The following is a 21,111-nucleotide window of genomic DNA, read 5'->3' as shown; positions in this document are numbered from 1 at the left end:
ATAACCAACTAAATAAACAACTAACCAATCAACCAACCAACCAACCAACAAACAAAACCCTGGCAGTTTGCCAGTGCTGACATTTTTGTTCATTTATTTCAGAATACTTAATACATACTTTGCCTTTTGTCAGGGTCAGGGTTAGGGTTAGTCCCAGGGTTAGGGTTAGGGTCCCAGGGACTCCAGATTAAATAATAAAAATGTTTTGTAGTGTAATCGTGTAATCGTTTCTATGGTGCCATTTTCTGTAATGTGTTTATTTAACGTTTATGGAAGGAGTCTCCGGTGTATCCAATGCATAAAACACTTCAGGACGTGAGGTTATTGGAAAATAATTTGTGGTGTTGGTAACTGCTTCGCATCAAGACGCAACACACCAAGCTGTTGTTTAATGTTTTAATCTTACATAGAATATTATTAAACAAATCCCATACAAACAAACCATGAATCCAAGTAAGCTGTATACATCTGAGTTGCAGTTGCATTGCTGTTTGTTTATCTTATTATTTGTTTTAGGTCTTATTTCATTGATTTACATTATTTTATTCGATGTACATCACTTTGGTCAGCGCAAAAGGCTGAAAATGTGTTTTATAAATAATTCATTACTGCACAAGATTGAACATTATTTAGGCGTGATTTGTAGAGTTCATATTCTTCCTGCCAAAGATGAATCGAAAGAATCAGTTCAAAAGAATCGACTCGGTCAATTGAACCGAACTTCCCATTATTAAATCGGTTCATCATGCGGGTATGGATTTCTAATAGCATAATTCCTAATCACGAACTGCGGTGCAACCAGTAAAATGCTTTGCGTCATGAACAGACATCTCCAAACGCACTGAGTTTATCTGTAACACTGCTATGAATTAACCCAACCCTGTAGGTGTATATTTCTTACAGAAAGACCGAGTTAAAACACTGAAACACACGGGGGATTTTGCTACGCAAAACGTTGCAACACTTCCTTAAGGGTCGACAGGATCCTTTGTGTGTCAAGTGAATGCGTAAAAAGGAGGGTGCGTAAAGAGCGCGCAGGGTGGTGTGGTGTGGTGTGGTGTGTGTGTGTGTGTGTGTGTGTAAGTGTAGGTGTTGGTGGGCGCTATGTTCTTGTGCGATTGGTCAGATGAAGGCGGGCACTGTGATGCCAGTGGGTGAAAGGAAGGTGGGCAGTGGGCACAAAGAGGAATAAAGAGGAGAGCACAGGAGAGACGAGCCTGCAGAGGGAGTCGCACTACTCGCAAACTGTCTCGTTTCCCAGGAATTGCATTTGCACTTGGTGAAAAACAAGGGAGTGAACAAACCAGGTAATGTTCCTTATTCGTTAGCTTATGATATTACAGTTGAATATACTGATGCGTACATCATGTTTGACCTACTCTCAGATTGGCAGATTATTATTATTATTATTATTATTATTATTATTATTATTATTTATTCAATCAGATATCTAATAAACCAGAAAGTAGTGCTGAAAGTAGTGCTTCTTATTCTTATGCGCCTGGGGTTCTAGATTTTAGATAAAGACGCACATCAGTTTGCAGTTTTTCGTGTATTTTCTGAACTTCGCACTTCCGTCTCCTTACGTTTAGATTGTATTTATTTTCAGCACTGGATCTTAAGATACAGGAAATTCAAGCAGGAGATTCAGCTTGGCAGAGTAAACGTTGTAAATGTTTCACCACAGTGGGGGGTGTGCACTAAACACACCTTTCTATGTAAAAGATACAAACTACAGGTTGCTGGAACGAACCCAGTGACAAGAAAAAGAACAGTTTAGTACCATGTTCTGTCCAAGAATAGGTTACAGTCTGTATAGAGTGCGTTTTTTATTTAAACATTACATGCGTAAATGAATTCCTGTAACATTTACGCATGCTTTGTAGCTACATATCCACTGTGATTCCACACTTGAGAGATTTCTCTCGTGCATGTTCCTTAATTTACAAGCAGTAATAAACCTGAACCCTCTGATTTTAAGATCAAAACCACTGCCTGTTTTCAACTAGGTCGTCTTTGCATTATTATTATTATTATTATTATTATTATTATTATTATTATTATTATTATTAAATTAAAGAATGATCCTGAATCAGAGGTCAATTCTTAGGAGCATAAGAATTCTAACTAACTGTGTTTCTTTCCCAAATTTCCTGCTCTTCTATACAGTATCTTCAGGAGACATAAGATGGAGTGGTACATGCTGGTGTTGGTGCTCAGTTTGCCCTCTCTATCCTGGGCTGATTGCTCTGAACAGTGTCTAAGATGTGCCCTGCACATCTCTGACTCACCGCTCAACCTACTGGTAAGATCCTTGTGCTGCATCAAGGAAAGCACCTGTTGCTGAGCAGAGCGCTTTAAAATGTCGGCGAGAAGAAAACAATCAGGACAATTAGGACTTAAAAAAAAAACACACACAAAAAAACAAAAACAAAACAGGATCCAGTCTCTTTTGATCATTTTATTTTTTAGAAATGAAAATGTTGTACTCTCAGGGGGAAAAAAAGGGTACCAAATTGTACATTTCCTTGTTGCTAAGGTAGTACCATTATCTCATGTACCTTTAATATGTATTTTCATATTATGGGAATGTGAATATAGCTAGTGTACCTATGATTTTTAAAATGCATAACTGGACCATAATGTCCTTTTAGTGTAAATCCATTAAAAGCATTAGTGTGTAGCCTATGTTTTACCTGGAAAGGTGCACGTACTGTAGGATTTAGTATAAAAGCTAATTAAATGTTCAGTTACATTAATTGTAACGGTACGCTACGATCACTTTAGATGGAAAAAGGATACACACTAACGGTACGAAAGAAATACCCATGATGTGGCAAAAGAAAGGGAATATTTCTGAGAATGTTACCTTTTCACTCAGTAAAAATTTAAAGGTTTCAGCACTGATATTGTCTGTATTTGTGTTGGAACTCATTTATAATTATAATTTTTTAAAAACTGCTATAAATATTCTATTCTAAAACAATTGTATGGCTATTAAAACAATTTATGGGAATGCAAATATAGTGTGCCTATGATTTTTAAAGTGCATAACTGGACTATAATGACCTTTTAGTGGAAATGTGAAGGGTACAAAATGTGTATGCTTAAGGGTACCCGCCCTAGGAGATATTTATTTGACAATCTTGAAAAAATATGGAAGTTTTCTTTCTTATGTATCTTATCCTTTCCGATGTTTCTCCACCCCCAAACCCTACCCCACTCCCCCAATCAGACCTGTACGTTAGAGTGTGAAGGTGCGCTTACATCTAGCAGCGAGCTGGATCGGTGCGAGAAGATTTTATGGGAACGACCTGAGGACGACCCGCAGGAGCCGACGACGTCGAACCCGGTCAAGCGTTATGGCGGATTCATCAAAAGGATTGAGAAAAACAGAAAGACCCTGCTCACTTCGCCCTGGAGGGGGAACGCTATAGAAAAAGGGTCGCTGGCAAAGAAATACGGTGACTCCATGTTAAAACTGATCGAGAGAAATGCACCCGAGCTGACCGAGGACGTCGAAGGGGAAGACGTTACCTCCGAGAACGAAATGGGACTTTACGACAGTACGTTTCCTCTGAATGAGGTGAAACGTTATGGTGGCTTCCGGAGAAAGTTCGTTCCCAAAAGAAGCGAGTCTGAAGAAGAACCCGGCCAACAGGAGCTGCAGAAGAGATACGGAGGCTTCATGAGAAGAATCCGTCCTAAATTAAATTGGGACAACCAAAAGAGATACGGCAGCTTTTTACGGCGCCATTTTAAAATTTCCGTGCGATCCGACGAGGAGCCTTCATCATACAACGAATTTGGTCTTTAGGGTGTTTTGTATTTAAAAAAAAGAAAAGAAAAGTAGCTGAACTTATACAGGCTCATGAAGTCTCACGACTTACTGTTGTACTAGCCAAAAAATATGCTGCTAAAGGTTTGGACCCCGTATCCACTGTACCACCTGCTCTTTACGGCCTTCATGTATTAAAATGACTCCGCCATTTTTGCTGTTAGATGTAAACAAATACGATGCGTGCTGTATTTTAATGCTTGTTTTGAAATGACAATAAAGGCCGAGACCTTGATTTGCCAGACTTTGTGTTACTTAAGAGGATCCTGAAAAAGACGGTAACTAAGTTAAATAAATAAACAACAACAACAAAAAAAAACATTTTGTGGCTCCACCTGCTGGTCAACAACAGTACAACATGTATACTTGTGTATAAAATGCATAGAAATATATATAATTACAAACTAATTTGAGTGGATTAGCACACTCTTGTTGTAGGGTTCTACATAAAATGTTTAAGTGGTTCCCCCACGAAGACAACCAAGAAAAACTCCCCAAAGGTTCTAGATTTAACAAAACATGAAATGTATAGACATAAGTTCCTTGTCACAGTCAGCAAACTCTCAGATCAAAACCTTTCTTCAAGGGTTCTTTGTATAGTAAAAGGGTCATCACTTCCTAAATGGTTTTGTAATAGAAAAACATTTTGTTGTAGGCTTCTATTTAGAATGTTTTAAAGGTTCCCTTTAAGACAAATCAAAGAACCCTTAAGAGATGTAACGCATGAAAAAGGTATAAACACGGTCTACTCTCAACAGTCATAACTGATTAACACGTTCTCAGATACAATGGGTTCTTCGAGGGTTCTTTGGATAGTTAAGGGCTCATCACTTTCTAAATGTTTGTACACTCGCTACCATTTGTAATTGGAAAACATTTTGTTGCAAGGTTCTACATAAAAGATTTTAAGGTTCCCAAGACAGACAATCAAAGAACGCGTAAGTGATTTATCCTGGATCCAGAGTACATCCTGGGAGGTAGAAATACACCCCGGATGGGACGACAGACCAAAACAGGACAACATGCGCGCGCGCGCGCACACACACACACACACACACACACACACAAAACCCCTTACTTACAAAACTATGGATTAGCACTGTTTTTAAAGATTCATCCGGTGGTTAAGAGTTCCCTAAATTAGAAATAGGAAAATATTTTGTTGTAGGCTTCGGCCTAGAACTCTTAAGGACAACCAAATACCATGTTCTTTTCCTGGGTGCTTTCATTAGCTGTAACATTTCTGACAGCTTGGATTTAATGCCCCGAATGTAAAAATAGTCATCAGAATCAGTGAGCTAATCAAGTTCTGACGAACTTCCTGTTTTGCATTACCCGCATACCATTCGTGTGCTGTAGATGTAATTAACCTGCATGCCGACCTCTTATTCATATTCAGACATGTTCTCGAGAGGCCTACTGAGATGCGCATAAAGAATCTCCACACACGTCACACTTTCCTTCTGTGTTCTGCTGAAGAAGAGGTGGGATGTGATCAATAGCGGATCATAATGCTTAGAAGGGTGTACGACGAGAGGAGCACCAGCGCGCGCGCACACACAAACAGAGATCAAAGCATGCACACACATGAATTATACTGAAAGAAACTGTACTAGTCGAAGTGTGAGAGAAACATTTACTCCAACATGTTTTCGGAACTCTTCATACACTCCTTAATATTAAGCTCTAATTAATATTAAGATGTGTAGGAAGAGTATATACATTCTCTCTCTCTCTCTCTCTCTCTCTCTCTCTCTCTCTATATATATATATATATATATATATATATATATATATAAAATAGATAGATAGATAGATAGATAGAGAGAGAGAGAGATAGTATAAATACTCTATATATAGATGTGTAGGAAAAGTATATATTCTATACATCTATATATATATATATATATATACATACATATACATATATATATATATACACACACACATATACATATATATACATATATATATACACACACACACACATGTATGTACATATGTATATATGTATATATATACACACACACAAACATGTATAAATGCATCTATAGGAATATCTACTACACAATAACTGAGCCTGGTGAGCAATCATTTCTCATCCTGTGCCCTGTGCGTTTTATAATTTATGACAGCAGCTAATCCTCTTCTGGGCTTTTAGGTGAAATAATGCTATAACTCACATCACACACACTTCATAACCCTCTACGGTGAAATGTGGACCACGAATACACGCCACAGAAAGACAGAACAGATGCAGTCTAGTGTCACGCCTACCCTATTTGAGGGGGAAAAAGAAAAGAGAAAAAAAGACACGTTTGTGCGGTCAGACCTTAAAAAACCATATTTGTTCTGAGATACTTATATACTCATTTGAGTGGTTATTTGGGTTACTAGGGACTTCCGGTCAGATCAAAATAGTCTGGCGTTTCTCCTCTTACCTCTCTCATCAGGATTGTTTTCCGCATCATCCTGTGTAAACTGAAGAGACTGCTACGTGTGAAAATCCTACGTGGTGAGCAGTTTCTGAACCATGCCACAGTCAAACACACTGAGATCACGTTTCCCTTTTATTCTGAAGTGTAATGTGAACATGAACTAAAAATCCTGACCTGTATCTGTATAAGTGTACGTACTGCTCTGCTGCCACATGATTGGCTGATTGGATGAATGAGCATTGGTACAGCTGTTCCGATTAAACCATCCCATAACTTATTCACCGAGCACCCAAAACCTTTCCCGTCAGTGCGGTCTTTCTGAACGCCCTCAATTTAGACATGACAAGAGTAAAACATACTTAAAAAAGAAAAAAGGACGTGCTTTTGGTGTGCAAATGCACACTGCAGCCACGTCCCGGAAAATAAACACTTTATTCTAAGAACTCGACAGGTTTCCTTGAAAATCCTTTTATGTAATAAGACGAAAAGCTATGAGATAACACTGATCAGTAACACAAAATATACAAAGGCATTTGTAGTAGCAATACAGCAATATATTTACACAAAAATACCATAAACACACCAAATAAAATTAAAATAAAAAGCACCTCAGTAGTTGTTGTTTTTTTTTTTTTTGCTAATATAAACAACAGTGTGAAATTTAGAAAGGTACATTAAACAGAACAGTAAAGAAATAACGAAAAAGACTGCGCTTGGTAGCTAGTTTTTAAGTCTTTAGTGCTCTCCTCCAGGTGTGTTCAAACAAGGGGACCTTTTCCAGAGGGTTCGGAGCTGGATGCAGTCCAAGACCCTGTGCTTTATGACCGTGATTACGAAGAACTGAGTAACTCTTTGTTCACATTAACGTGCAACACGTGGCTCACGTCGCTTGTACTTTATTGCGATAAATGGAGATAAAGGTAGTAGCTATACATAAATTCTAAAGCTAACGAGTTAAACAAACTAAATAAGGCTCTAATCAGTGTGAAAATTGGTTGACATACATGTTATCTCCTAACCTTTGAGCAAAGCAAAGTACAAAACACAAGAGGCTCCAGTGATCTGTGCTACTTCCTTCCAAGCATGACTTTTTATCGTATACACGTTTAACGAGAGGTTATGAGACAGGATAAGATTTTTTTGCAGGGACTAACTGCAGTGTAGGAATCACCTCAGATCACACCTCAGAAAGATTTGCTCTGAGAAATCATTCAAGCCAATGCTTTGGATTTGTCGCTTTATCGCATCACAACTACTTTGCAAAGGGATCGAGAAAATCTCAAGTCGAATGTCACTTGTCACCATTGCTGACATTTTTTTTTTCCTGATGCCGAATAACTAGCAGTATGAAAAGACGTGGCGTCCCCCCGCTGTATTAATCCTCGCCATCCTAGACTAGTAAAATAAATATTTAAACAAATTTAAACAAAACAGTTTTAGCAATCCAATATGAGATGGAAGAAATGCAGGATTTCAGTGCAAGACACGAACTGTATATATATATATATATATATATATATATATATATATATATATATATATATATATATATATATATATATATATTATATATAAAGCATACAGACGTTTTCTAATTAGACTAAAAATAAAAACATTTTTTTCTTTGAAAATTACATCAGTCTCTTATCGACTCTCTTTGCTTTGCTGTTCGGTGTTCCCGTCTGCTGTCTCATCTGCTTGAGCTCCCAGTGTCTCCACAGCAGCGGTACTAACAGGCAGCGCCACGATGGTGCTGCCCCCTGCTGGTGCTGCCAGGTTCTGCAGCGTGGCTCCGGTTCCCAGAGTGGGCAGCGTGACCAGCTGAAAAGGACTGAGAACTTTAAGGATGGCGGAGCCTCCTGCTACATCCGAGCTCAGCACGGTGAGATTGGACGTGTCGGGCTGCAGTTCTGCTCCTCCTGGAGAGGTCAGGACTGTATAGCTCCCAATAAATGGTGCCTGATTAGGGGCGGAGCCTCCCATGGCTGACAGGAATTTGTCTAATGGGATGCCTGTAAGCTGGGTGAAGGGCAGAGTGAACTGGGCAGGCTGAGTAGGTGGAGCCATGACCGAGGCAGGTCCGGAGACGGCGCGGGTGAGGCGGGGACGTTTGGGAGCTGGGGGCGTGGCCACAGGGGTCAGGTTCATGAGGACGTTGTTGAGGTGCTGGGATTTGCTCTTCAGTTCTTTGGCGCGCTTGCGGTGTTCGTCACACTGACGCTCCAGAGCTACAGGAGCCACACAAATCAAATATGTTCCGAAATCACATACAGCGAAATCGTAAATGTTGGCACCTCTGCGTCTAAACTAGCCTCAAGAGTTTTGGGCCATGAGCCCCAATCACACGTCACTCACCTGCTAAGCTCTGAGTGTACTGTTCTCTACAGCGATCCATTTCGCTCTTGTGGCTGGCCAGCACTTTCTTCACTAGGTCCAGCATCCCGAAGTTCTGAACAATATTGTTGAGCAGAGCTGCATCTACAGAAATGAGAAATGTGTTGTATTAACGAACAAGTATGTAGCGATCTGAGGAGAATATATCCGATGTCGCTGTGGAGGATTTCTGGCAAAACAGGCAGCGGTTTCTACCTTACGTACTTTGACGATTACACTTTAAGAAACCGTCGATGTATTTCACTGAAATGAAGCGGAAATTTACATTTGGATCTTGCCTAGGCACAGATTTCCTCACACAGTGCAACAGGCAGAAATACTGTAAAATAACGGTATAATTTGATATTATGGGTCTCATTTAAATTCCTGTGTCTTCTTACAAGTTTACAACTACAGTGAGAAACCCCATGGCAGCGTACATATTGAACTACTCGACTTTTTTGTGAAGCTGTATAGTCACACCCCTATAGAAAATAAACGCATAACTGTGCAACACTGTTTTCTCTACCTTTCTGTTCTGACGATACAGAATACGCCCACTGACCTTTGACCTGTAGCGGAGGTTCATGGATGCGTTCCTCCAGGCCTTTGAGGATCTCCTCGATCTCTTTCTGCAGGTCTTCCACAATGTCCTCAAGCAGCCCAGCATCCTTCAGACCTTTCCAGAACGTCATGGTGTCCTCTGAGAACAAACAGAAGTAGTTGCGATCAGATAAAACTAAAATAAAATAAAATAAAATAAAATAAAATAAAATAAAATAAAGCCCTATTCGTACGGGACTGGCTTTAAGAGTGAAGTTGGATAAGTATGTATTACTGGAGTATCTTGTCCAAATCCATACGTCTGCAAAAATGTATGCTCACCCTTTTCTATCTTACGGTCTCCCATTGAAGCTAAAGCGAAGTTTTAAAATGTGGAACGATAAAATATTCAGAGAAGCAACACTTTCTGTGGGTTTTCGGTACGTTATCGTGACCGACTAACAACGCTTACAGTATAACAAAGAACAAAATCAGTTTGTATTAAAATGAGGTAGGCTGACTGTAGATGTTTAAGTGAGGTGAACATGCATTAAATCAAACAAAGCTCTCATCATGCTCATCTCTACGATTTGTACAGAAATTGCGTATTCTCCAGCACCATTACTCTGGAAAGCTTATACTATCCGAATAGTACGAGTTTGACTGTACTGCATGTGCACGCTGATAGAGAACTTTAACACACGAGGAAAAGTAATGACTAAATTCAGTATTTTCACTCATTGTTTCACTCACCTCCTATAGCCGTGACCCACTCTGTGCCGTCTTCTGAGGTTTCCGTTGTAAACGTGGCCGTAGATCCATTTACTGTTTACGCGTTAAACATACACGATTAGCAAGACTTCAACAAAACACCGACGTTCACAATACAAACACGGTAGTCATAAATAATGTTAACGTCAATGAGAATACGCCACTGTACCTTTTACATGATAGAGGAAACACTAGAACAGTGAACTGTTTAAGGGTGACTCCTGAAATTTAGATATGTGTAGAGCAGAGTGGTACCGTCAGTAGAAGATGGAGTCGGAGCGGTCTCGGTGGACGCCTGGCTGCTGAGGGAAGCTCGCGTCCCCACCAGGTCGATCTTGGTGCTGCGGCATGTGTTGGAGCACAGCTTCGAGTGCTGGTAGAAGTCCAGCTCGCCAGAATCCATGATCCTCCTACAGGACAGAAAACATCAGGTCACACAAAAGCAAAAAAAAAAAAACAACCCGAAAGAGTCCGGAGTTCAGAATCAGTGTCATCTGTGAGGACGGGAAATACACGGTTCAGTACCTTATTTATGACAACTAGGAACTAGACCCTTCCTCCCTCAAAACCATTCACTATTTACCATTCTTCTGAATCCGATTGGCCAGGTAGTGCCGAGTTGTTTCCTATAACAGCGGCTCTGACGGTGGTGCAGCTACAAATCACGTGTTTAATCGTCGATTTCCATGAGCAGACGAGTTTACACTGCCAGCGCTTTGTACCAGACAGCGGTAGCCAAGTTTTCCGACGCACATAGCGATTTCTTGGTAACATGAAAGGCTCTATTGTTTGTCTTCTTAAGATTGTTTATAGCTGCTATAACGCAAGCGAGAACGGGAGTTACAGTGTTTAGTAGACATTCCCAACATTAAATGTAATAAATGTAACTAAATGAAAAAAAAAAAAAAAAAAAGGATAAAACATATTAAGTAATATTCTTTAATAAATAAAACATTTTTTAAATATCACTGGAAACTGCTATGGTATAAGAGGAATAAAACACTTCAGGACATTCTGTTATGGGAAAATAATCAACTCTGGTATAGTAACAGTGACTCATCGTTGATTAATTTCCTAGAACTCCACGTCCTAAAGTGCTTATTCAGGAAATCATCTGGTTTTTATGTTTTTTATGTATTTGCACTAATGGTTAAAAGGTCTGTGCACCCCTGGTCATATAAGGCGTCGTTTAAAAAATGTATTATTATTATTTTTACTGTTTTCTATATTATCAAATAACAAATACAGAATTACGCAGTGACCGAGAAACGCTTTGGGGGGGTAGGGCAAGGGTGTCTTGGCAGTTAAGGCTCTGGGTTACTGATCGTAAGGTGGGGGGTTCAAGCCCCAGCACTGTCAAGCTACCTCTGTTGGGCCCTTGAGCAAGGCCCTTAACCCTCTCTGCTCCAGAGGCGCTGTATCATGTCTGACCCTGCACTCTGACCCCAGCTTCCTAACATGCTGAGATATGCGAAGAAAAGAATTTCACTGTGCTGTAATGTATACGTGACCAATAAGGACTCATTATATTTGAAATGAAATGAAATCTACTTGTTTTGGGGGAATTTTTTTAAATATTATTTTAATTCAAAACTAGCAACGAAAAACGCATTTAGATTTAGGATGAACTTATTTTATAAATTTACACTTGTCTTAGAAACAAGCCTCAAATACAAGTCTCAAGATATCCTTAAGATGATTAAAAATATACATTAAATGTAAAATGTCTAAATGTTTCATTTGGTTATGTACGCATTATAAAGATAAGCGGATGATGTTTTTGTGTGAATGTGATAGTTATACATTTATTAAGCGTCTCTGTGCTTGAAGTGACACCTAAAAGCGGTGAGCGCATGACCGTGGTACATTTTATACAGTGAGGGAAAAAAGTATTTGATCCCCTGCTGATTTTGTACGTTTGCCCACTGACAAAGAAATGATCAGTCTATAATTTTAATGGTAGATTTATTTGAACAGTGAGAGACAGAATAAGAACAAAAAAATCCAGAAAAACGCATGTCAAAAATGTTATAAATTGATTTGCATTTTAATGAGGGAAATATGTATTTGACCCCTCTGCAAAACATGACTTAGTACTTGGTGGCAAAACCCTTGTTGCCAATCACAGAGGTCAGACGTTTCTTGTAGTTGGCCACCAGGTTTGCACACATCTCAGGAGGGATTTTGTCCCACTCCTCTTTGCAGATCTTCTCCAAGTCATTAAGGTTTCGAGGCTGACGTTTGGCAACTCGGACCTTCAGCTCCCTCCACAGATTTTCTATGGGATTAAGGTCTGGAGACTGGTTAGGCCACTCCAGGACCTTAATGTGCTTCTTCTTGAGCCACTCCTTTGTTGCCTTGGCCGTGTGTTTTGGGTCATTGTCATGCTGGAATACCCATCCACGACCCATTTTCAATGCCCTGGCTGAGGAAAGGAGGTTCTCCCCCAAGATTTGACGGTACATGGCCCCGTCCATCGTCCCTTTGACGCGGTGAAGTTGTCCTGTCCCCTTAGCAGAAAAACACCCCCAAAGCATAATGTTTCCACCTCCATGTTTGACGGTGAGGATGGTGTTCTTGGGGTCATAGGCAGCATTCCTCCTCCTCCAAACACGGCGAGTTGAGTTGATGCCAAAGAGCTCCATTTTGGTCTCATCTGACCACAACACTTTCACCCAGTTGTCCTCTGAATCATTCAGATGTTCACTGGCAAACTTCAGACGGGCATGTATATGTGCTTTCTTGAGCAGCGGACCTTGCGCGCGCTGCAGGATTTCAGTCCTTTTGAGTTTCTTCCATTTGCGAATAATCGCACCAACTGTTGTCACCTTCTCACCAAGCTGCTTGGCAATGGTCTTGTAGCCCATTCCAGACTTGTGTAGGTCTGCAATCTTGTCCCTGACATCATTGGAGAGCTCTTTGGTCTTGGCCATGGTGGAGAGTTTGGAATCTGATTGATTGATTGTTTCTGTGGACAGGTGTCTTTTATACAGGTAACAAGCTGAGATTAGGAGCACTCCCTTTAAGAGTGTGGTCCTAATCTCAGCTCGTTACCTGTATAAAAGACACCTTTCTGATTGAGAGGGGGTCAAATACTTATTTCCCTCATTAAAATGCGAATCAATTTATAACATTTTTGACATGCGTTTTTCTGGATTTTCTTGTTGTTATTCTGTCTCTCACTGTTCAAATAAATCTACCATTAAAATTATAGACTGATCGTTTCTTTGTCAGTGGGCAAACGTACAAAATCAGCAGGGGATCAAATACTGCTTTCCCTCACTGTACGGAATAACACACGTCCATATCGAACTCGCTCCATGCGTAAACAAGTCCATTTTCTCAACGCTATAGCTATAGAGTGACGCACCTTAACATTGTCCCATTGAGCCGTATCGCTCTCTTCCAGTCTTTCAGAGTGGATTTTCCAGCCAGGTAGACAAACTCCTTTGGACTGATCAGATGATTGTTGAACTGGAACATAAAGCATTAGAGGTGATGGGACCAGTTTATGAGCTTCACGCTGTCCCGTAAGCGTGACAGAAAAATTGCAATTTCAAGCATCACGGTCAATATCCAGCACAAATCATTGTGTGAAGAGAGAAAAATGGTCTTATTTATCCTGGGCAATTGATCAACAAGACACTAAAGATTGAACTGCTTCTTCTCTTAAAGGCTTTACAGGCCTCACGAAGCAGAAAAACATTTACAGAAATCGGAAAAAATTACCACCGCAAAGTTGATTAGTTTCCAGTAACCTCACATCCTGAAGTGTTTTATTAAACACTTAATAAAGTGATTAAAGGGAATAAATGGAAGCAGAGCTACTGATATCGCAGATCTGTTGTTTGATATTAAACAAGATACAGCTAGTGCAAATAACTAATGGAAATCTGCTCGGCGTACATCAGCAGTGGCCGAGAGCTCGAGGATGGTTACGCAAGCGACTAAATGCTCTGCTGGCACTCATAAACCCTGCTGTATGAAACCTCTTGTGTCAATAAAGTGACGTCGTGTTGTGACATGAGCACGCGACTCATTCACCTGCACACACTTGACGTTGATGCCGGGGCAGACAAATTTTTTCCACACCAGGTCGGCCTTGCTCTCTCCGCAGGTTATTTGATAAAGTATGTCTGTCTCCACGTCCATGTCTGATGAAAGCTTCACTGAGTGGAGGAAACGACATCAGATTTATAATTACACACCACCTCCATCTACACGTCACGTACTGCTACAAAGTGCTCTGCTTTATACCGGAATACAATGGAAGTAAAAAAAAATCCAACTCAACATCATAAAGACCCAGTGCACAAGATTCAGATCAACTCTGCCAGTCAAATGTTCTAACACCACGTACTCTATTTTATCATTCATGTTTAAACATCCTCATTTTAAAAAGTCTCTAAATTTAAACATCTAACCAAGGATATCTGTAAGCAAATCTAGTTTAAAAAAATTATTAAAAACTGCGATTTGAGAAATCTTAGAAACGATAGGAACGATCCAGATCCAATCTTATCAGATAAAAGTCAACATCTTTAATCAGTCTAATCAGGCATTTATAGCACGTATTTAAATGTTACAGTGAACACTAGTGCTGTCTAGGACTCATATCTTTCATCTCATGAATATTAACATTAGCAAGAGAGGCCTTTAGTTGCTTAGAAGTTACCCTGGGTTCCTTTGTGACCTCACAGACTATTACACGTCTTGCTCTTGCAGCGATCATGCTTTTGATCGACCGCTCCTGGGGCCCAATGGTCTTAAATTTCCTCCAGTTGTACACAATATCTTTCTGAGGTTCTCAGAAATCTCCTTAGTTCATGCCATGTTACACTTCCACATGCATGTGCTGTGAAGATCAGACTCTGATAAATCCCTGTTCTTTAAATAAAACAGGGCACTCACTCACTCACACCTGATCGTCATCCCATTTAATTGAAAACACCTGACTCTAATTTCACCTTCACATTAACTGCTAATCCTAGACGTTCACATACTTTTGCCACTCACAGATATGTAATATTGGATCGTTTCCCTCAGTAAATAAATAACCAAGTATAATATTTTTTATCGCCTTTGTTTAATTGGGTTCTCTTTGTCTACTTTTAGGACTCGTGTGAAATCATGTTTTAGGTCATATTTATGCAGATATGTAGAAAATTCTAAAGGGTTCACAAACTTCCAAGCACCCCTGTAATCACGTCTCACCAAGCACTGCTTCTTTAGGCAGAGAGATGGCGGGACTGGATTCAGACTCTAAACTCTGGTCCACATTATCCGCCCTGTAAAGGAAAAGCCAACCTTGAGAAAAGTTTCAAACAACATTAAGGATTTGAAGTTTGCTTTAAGTCATGGCTAAAACATAAGCTGCATTTAAAAACAATTAAGAGCTAATGAAGCCATCCTTTTCACCATCTCATCACTATGAAAAATTCAAACTCAGCAACTGAAAGCCTGAAAAAAAACTGTACCCTTTTCTCCAAAGGACTTTGTTAGCAATATATAAAGTGACTTTTTTATTTTTGTTATACGGATTATTAACCAGATGTGCTGATGACTAGATCAGGAACCTCTGAACAGGCTAGAAATATTCCAGGCCATGCTGGAAGGGTGTTGCCGAGTAACAAAGCTGCGCGTCTCTTACTCAGACTGTTGCAGGTCTGCAGTCTCCAGCATGTTCTTCATGTCCTCCACTGACGGACTCTGAGCTGAGCTGTCCGGCGTTGTCACCACCACTACCTCCTCTACGTGGACGTTCTCCTCAGAGGTGGAGGCCATGACGCAGAAGAGCAACACATGCGCTAACCTTCTCAGGAACAAGCTGAAAGAGACAGCAAAGAAAACAGCAAACGGCCATTTATTCCATGAATGTAGAACCAAGCAAGAGCATTGGCGCAGTTCTGGATTCTGATTGGGCAGAAGGTGTCGATTAATTTAGTAAAATTTGCTAATATAGCTACAAATCATAGCAATTCGTTTCACACGTTAAAAAAAAAACCCACGATTGATTATTTCTGCTAACAAAAGTCATTCAAAATGGATAAAAACTTGCAATTGCTGAAGTGTAAGAGGAATAAAACACTTCAGGATGTGTTCTTATAAAGGAAAATAATCAGCTTTATGGTGGTAAAAGAAACTCCTCTTCATCACACGAGATCATTGTTGATTATTTTCCTATAACAAAAAAGGTTACTAGTGATTAGTTTGGTTTTTTTAGATGAAATTAACTAAAGGTTAAAAGGTATAAAACAAACAAGTTTGTTTGCACAGATTACAAACGGTATACATTTATACTTACCTTGATGGCTAAATACATATATTTAAGGTTTAAATGTAAAGGATGTGTTATCCTGCAGTCTTATAAATGTATATATCTGATATTTAGCGTGCCTTTTCAGACCTATGCATCTATTTGAATGCAATATCAATCATATAAAAAAATTAATGAGCCATTTTAGATCCAGCTCTAATCTGTAACGTTAACATCCACTCTAAACCTCTAACTAAACTAACAACAGTTAAGCAGCGTAATAATAATAATATTAGATTTATAATAATAATATAATATAATTCCAAAAACAACACGGTATGTACATAAACATTGAGGACTTCACCTTGCACGGTTTGTTTCGGAAGTGAGTGAGCTGGAAAAGTATGCGCATGCGCAGTAATACAATAACCCTGACGTTTACTGTGCTGTTCGTAAACCATGCCGACTTCAAGAGCGTTTCGAATCCTACCGTTTCTCAGTGTGCTTGCATTAGGTGCTTGGGTAATCTGATGTATTTTGGTATTTTCGTGTTGTAATATATATATATATATATATATATATATATATATATATATATATATATATATATATATATATATATATATATATATATATACACACACACATAAAAATCTGACCTTAGAGATGTAAGGCATATTGGTTACTATTAAAGGTAGGTAAGTAGCGTTTAAACAGAACCGAGTTACTGAAGCCATTCTTTACATCCTCCATGCTGAAAGAGTGAAGATCATTCATGTAATGAATAACGGGTCAGAAATGTCTTTTAAACGCATTCAAGTCCCATTAATGAGAGATTGAGGGGGAAAAAAGAAAATACAAAAAAATTAAAATGGAAGGAATAAATGAGAAAGAAGTGAGAGGAACTGTATTAGGCATGTGCCTATTAAGAAATCATTGCAGCATAACAGGCTAAAAAAAAATTTAAAAGAAGGGAATAAACCAGAGAGAGAGAGAGAGAGAGAGAGAGAGAGAGAGAGAGAGAGAGAGAGAGAGAGAAATAAAGTAGTTTCCAAACTTCTAATTTTATTCCGGAACCGAACCTACTGTACATTCATGTCAGGAACTTAAATTGTGTTGGCACTTGAAGGTATCTTACGCCTCGCTTTTCTTGCAGAGCATCAGTTCATTTTACATTCTTCAATATGTATTCATTCATTCACAACTCACAAGAACCACAGTAAGCTTTTAAACCCATAACCCCCCCCCCCCCCCCCAAAAAAAAAAAAATAAATAAATAAATAAATAAATAAAATAAAAAATAAAAATAGAATAAATGAGAAAGAAGTGAGAGCAAAAGAGAAAGAAAGTGTATTAGGCATGTGCCTATTAAGAAATCATAGCAGCATAACAGGATGAAAAAACTTATTAAAAAGATGGGAATAAACCAGAGAGAGAGAGAGAGAGAGAGAGAGAGAGAGAGAAATAAAGTAGTTTCCAAACTTCTCATTTTTAATCCGGAACCGAACCTACTGTACATTCATGTCAGGAATTTAAATTGACAATCTTGCTTTTCTTGCAGTTCATTTTACATTTATATTTACTGTCCGTTTGCATTCATTCACACAAAACAGTCACAAGAACCACAGTAATCTTTTGTTTCGTATTATTTATTTGTAAAGATCAACAAGTACAAAAGGTTTTTTTTTTCCCCACAACCAGGTGACAGAGTATTGATTACTGAATGCTTGATTATGGCTATTCGGCAAAAAGAAAGAAGAAGAAAAAAAAGTTGAGAGCCAACTTTTACACTTCCCACTAAGCAGTGACTAAATTAGGTCTAAGTTTTTTTTTCTGAATGATGTGTTTAGGAAGGCATTGTAGCACTGTATGATTTGGAAATGTGGCGACGCATTAATGTATTAATCGTATAAAGAGAGCAGGTTTAATGTGTTTCATTCTTCATTGTCATTCACCAGAGATGAAAGGTGACTACTGGGTTTGGTCACTTCTCTTCAGTCAATCTGGAAGAAGAAAGAGGAATTTATTAGTCTGTGAATGCTTACAATATAATACACTCTCATTCGCATGACATCACACTTTACATTTTATATAAATAGCTAATCATTATATGTATAAGTGACATTATTGCACATCCTGTACATTTCCTGTATAAAATGCGTTTCAAATTTTAACTTTTGGAACTTCAGGATATGCCTCTTATTGGAATAATAATCAACAGTGAGAGTTACAGTTACCATCGCGAATTTGAACAGCACATCCTGAGTATTTTATTCCTCTTATACCACAGCAATTCCCAACGATTATATTATCTTAATTATGAAAGAAACAATGACACACTGTACTTGTTATATCTGTTTACGGTTTCATTTCACGTTGTGGAACGACCTAGTTCCTGTTACTGGTTAATAAACCAGAAAATACAACTATCCTGACCCTGGAGACTCATTATATATTTATACCTTTCCTTCCAGTGATGTAGACATAATGCAAGATAAATCTTATAAATCTTACCATGTGATTCACATTGGCAAGGGCATCCCCCTCAACCGACAAAGTTGATGACAACTAGGTGGAGCACGGTGTGGGCGAAAAGGAAGTCGGCGAAGGCTCGTTCCGGTGAGATGGATAAGAACTCGGCTTTGTTCTGAGGATTGATCTGGATACGCAGGCAAACTGAAAAACAAGGTGGAAATCGATGAGCTTCTGTAGATACATGGAGGAAGGGGTTAAACATTGGAGTGGAACATTGCATGAGCGAGACCAGAGCTTAACGCACAACGCGCCTCACTCGTCTTTTATCTTTTAGTAAAGTTGTGCGTAAATACTCGCGTAAACCGAACTGAACTGTTTGGGTTCAATATTTCGGAAACGCTGAATTTCTTCGTACTCGTGTGCATATCTTGATCACCCGTAAAGTGCAAAGCGCACTCCCGTCACAGCTCATGTGCATGTAGTGACGCCCACAAAACTCCATAAAAGTTAACGTGCACAGACAATTGGAAGTACGAAATGACTGATCAGGGTAAAGGCTGAAAGACAGAAGAAGTGGAAGTTAGTTTGATTCACTTCTATGCCAGTATAAATATATAATAATATATCATATTAATATTAAGGAAGCACTAAATCAGCCAAGACATTTGTTTACGCAGACAGACCGGCTTGTTCTCCGTTTATACACCACCATTGCTTTTGACATTACTGAATGATTTGTTTTATTTGTCTTCATTTATGGGTGTGCTGGCTCATTTTCTTTATTTAAAAAAAAAAAAAATCTTTAATTAATGGCAATAAGGCTGGTTTTCACAAACTGTTCTCGATGCCGCTCTTAGTCCCCGACCTAGTGAACTAACACGAGGATGCGTTTCTGATCGAGACTCCAAAGCTCTTCTATAAGTCGGATAAGGGCACCTGCTAAACGCTGTAAACGTACAATACTGTTCAAAAGTTTGTGGACACTCGACTGAACCGTTTCCCACAATCTTAAAAACCTTCAGATCTGAATGTGTATGATTAAATGTTTGAAGAATTTGTGTTGTAGACAAAAATATAATCACGCCAACATATTCATTTCTTTCATTAAAAAACGGATATTTTATTTTATTTACAAAAAATTATTTATTTATTTTTTTAAACGGACGACTCGGAGAGAAGGTGGGAACTCCTTTAATACTGTTTAAAAAGCATCTCAGCAGGATTTCTCAAGAAATCAGTCGAGAAAACGTCAAGAATACATTTCTGGAAAATTCTTGGTGAAAAGCATGTCTACTTTGAAGATGCTAAAATACTAAATGATTCCGATTTATTTTGGATTTTGTTTCTCACAACATAATTCCCATAGTTCTGTTTGTGTTACTCGAGAGTTTTGATGACTTTATTATTATTATTATAAAATGTGTGGGGAAAAAATACATATAAAGAACGAGTGCGTGTAAACTGTTGGATTTAATCTCAACAGTATAATTCATATACAACAGTGCTGTAATTATCCATGCGAATGATTTCAAAGTCGATCGAGTTGAGGTTTACGTTATGTAGTTTTCTTACGTGTGAACGTTTTCCCGAAATTGCAGGATTTTCACCAATACCAGATTTCTCGTGTAAACGCTCATATCGAACAATTTACACACAAATCTGTTCATGTCCAGCTTGACAAACGAGGCCCAGCAAGTGTGTTAATCGTCCTTGGGCCTTCGCCACTGTCTGACCTCAGCAATGCTGCTGGCTGAAAATTGTTCATATTGGTGGTTTTTCAATCCAGCACTGAGAATGAGGTGTTTAAAAAGCTCAGCATCACTGCTGAGAACACACTACCGGTGTATCAGTGTCAATGTCAGCACTGAGGATGAAGCACCACCCAGATATCATCTGCTTCTACAGACAGGAAAAAATGTAAAGTATAATATATGTATGTATGTATATATATATATATACACATATATATATATATATACATATATATATATATATATATATATATATATATATATATATATATATATATCTCCTGGGCCATCATTTTAGAGGGGAAAAAGTCCAAAACGTCCATGCAGTCTCAGACTGAGCAGCCTGCATAAAAACAGTCAAAGTCTAAGGAGTAAAATAAGGTTTAAATGTGGTTTGAAACTCATATTTATCCCAACTCTCACCTGCAAGAATGAAAGACCCAACACACGAGATGAAGCCGGACAGGAAGCTGTTAAACGGAAACGTACCAACCAGCAGGCAATAAAGAAACTGGAAAGCGCCTGTAAGCAGGATGTACAGCAAATATGCGTCTACTAGCTTTAATTTAGCCGACGTGCTACTGGCGTACTCCTCTATAAACTTGGAGATCACGGAAATCACAGAATTCGCCATTTTGAATTGAGTTGGATTCTAGCAGCTCGCAC

The 21,111-nt window shown here is 38.8% G+C and overlaps 3 protein-coding genes across 3 annotated transcripts; 1 reads left to right on the top strand and 2 right to left on the bottom strand.

Moving 5' to 3' along the window:
* Positions 1–1,225: 1,225 nt before the first annotated feature.
* Positions 1,226–4,073, top strand: pdyn (prodynorphin). Its single transcript, NM_001200936.1, is given in 3 exon segments — positions 1,226–1,307; positions 2,170–2,305; positions 3,236–4,073. Coding segments are annotated over 2 exon segments (699 nt in total). The 5' UTR covers positions 1,226–1,307; positions 2,170–2,188; the 3' UTR covers positions 3,818–4,073.
* Positions 4,074–7,834: 3,761 nt separating this feature from the next.
* Positions 7,835–16,637, bottom strand: gmeb2 (glucocorticoid modulatory element binding protein 2). Its single transcript, XM_017488165.3, has 10 exons — positions 16,584–16,637; positions 15,614–15,790; positions 15,178–15,251; positions 14,008–14,132; positions 13,334–13,437; positions 10,219–10,373; positions 9,946–10,017; positions 9,215–9,352; positions 8,632–8,754; positions 7,835–8,504 (listed from the first exon to the last, which is right to left on the bottom strand). Exons 2-10 carry the CDS (start codon positions 15,745–15,747, stop codon positions 7,921–7,923), a joined length of 1,509 nt encoding a protein of 502 aa, XP_017343654.1. The 5' UTR covers positions 15,748–15,790; positions 16,584–16,637; the 3' UTR covers positions 7,835–7,920.
* A 1,215-nt stretch (positions 16,638–17,852) lies between these two features.
* Positions 17,853–21,095, bottom strand: dad1 (defender against cell death 1). Its single transcript, NM_001200775.1, is given in 3 exon segments — positions 17,853–18,222; positions 18,734–18,895; positions 20,869–21,095. Coding segments are annotated over 2 exon segments (342 nt in total). The 5' UTR covers positions 21,080–21,095; the 3' UTR covers positions 17,853–18,222; positions 18,734–18,764.
* Between the last annotated feature and the right edge of the window lie 16 nt (positions 21,096–21,111).

Source organism: Ictalurus punctatus, chromosome 15 (assembly GCF_001660625.3).
Source record: "Ictalurus punctatus breed USDA103 chromosome 15, Coco_2.0, whole genome shotgun sequence".
Classification (NCBI taxonomy): domain Eukaryota; kingdom Metazoa; phylum Chordata; class Actinopteri; order Siluriformes; family Ictaluridae; genus Ictalurus; species Ictalurus punctatus.
This window is presented reverse-complemented; position numbering and strand designations above follow the sequence as displayed.

Bases quoted from the DNA above. Each gene is read 5' to 3' on its own strand.
- gmeb2 (XM_017488165.3), bottom strand. From the start codon at position 15,747: ATGGCCTCCACCTCTGAGGAGAACGTCCACGTAGAGGAGGTAGTGGTG. The intron at 15,252-15,613 runs GTAAGAGACGCG...TTTCCTTTACAG, and splicing joins GCAGACCTGCAACAGTCTGA to GGCGGATAATGTGGACCAGA. The intron at 13,438-14,007 runs GTGAATGAGTCG...TTTATGTTCCAG, and splicing joins TCAACGTCAAGTGTGTGCAG to TTCAACAATCATCTGATCAG.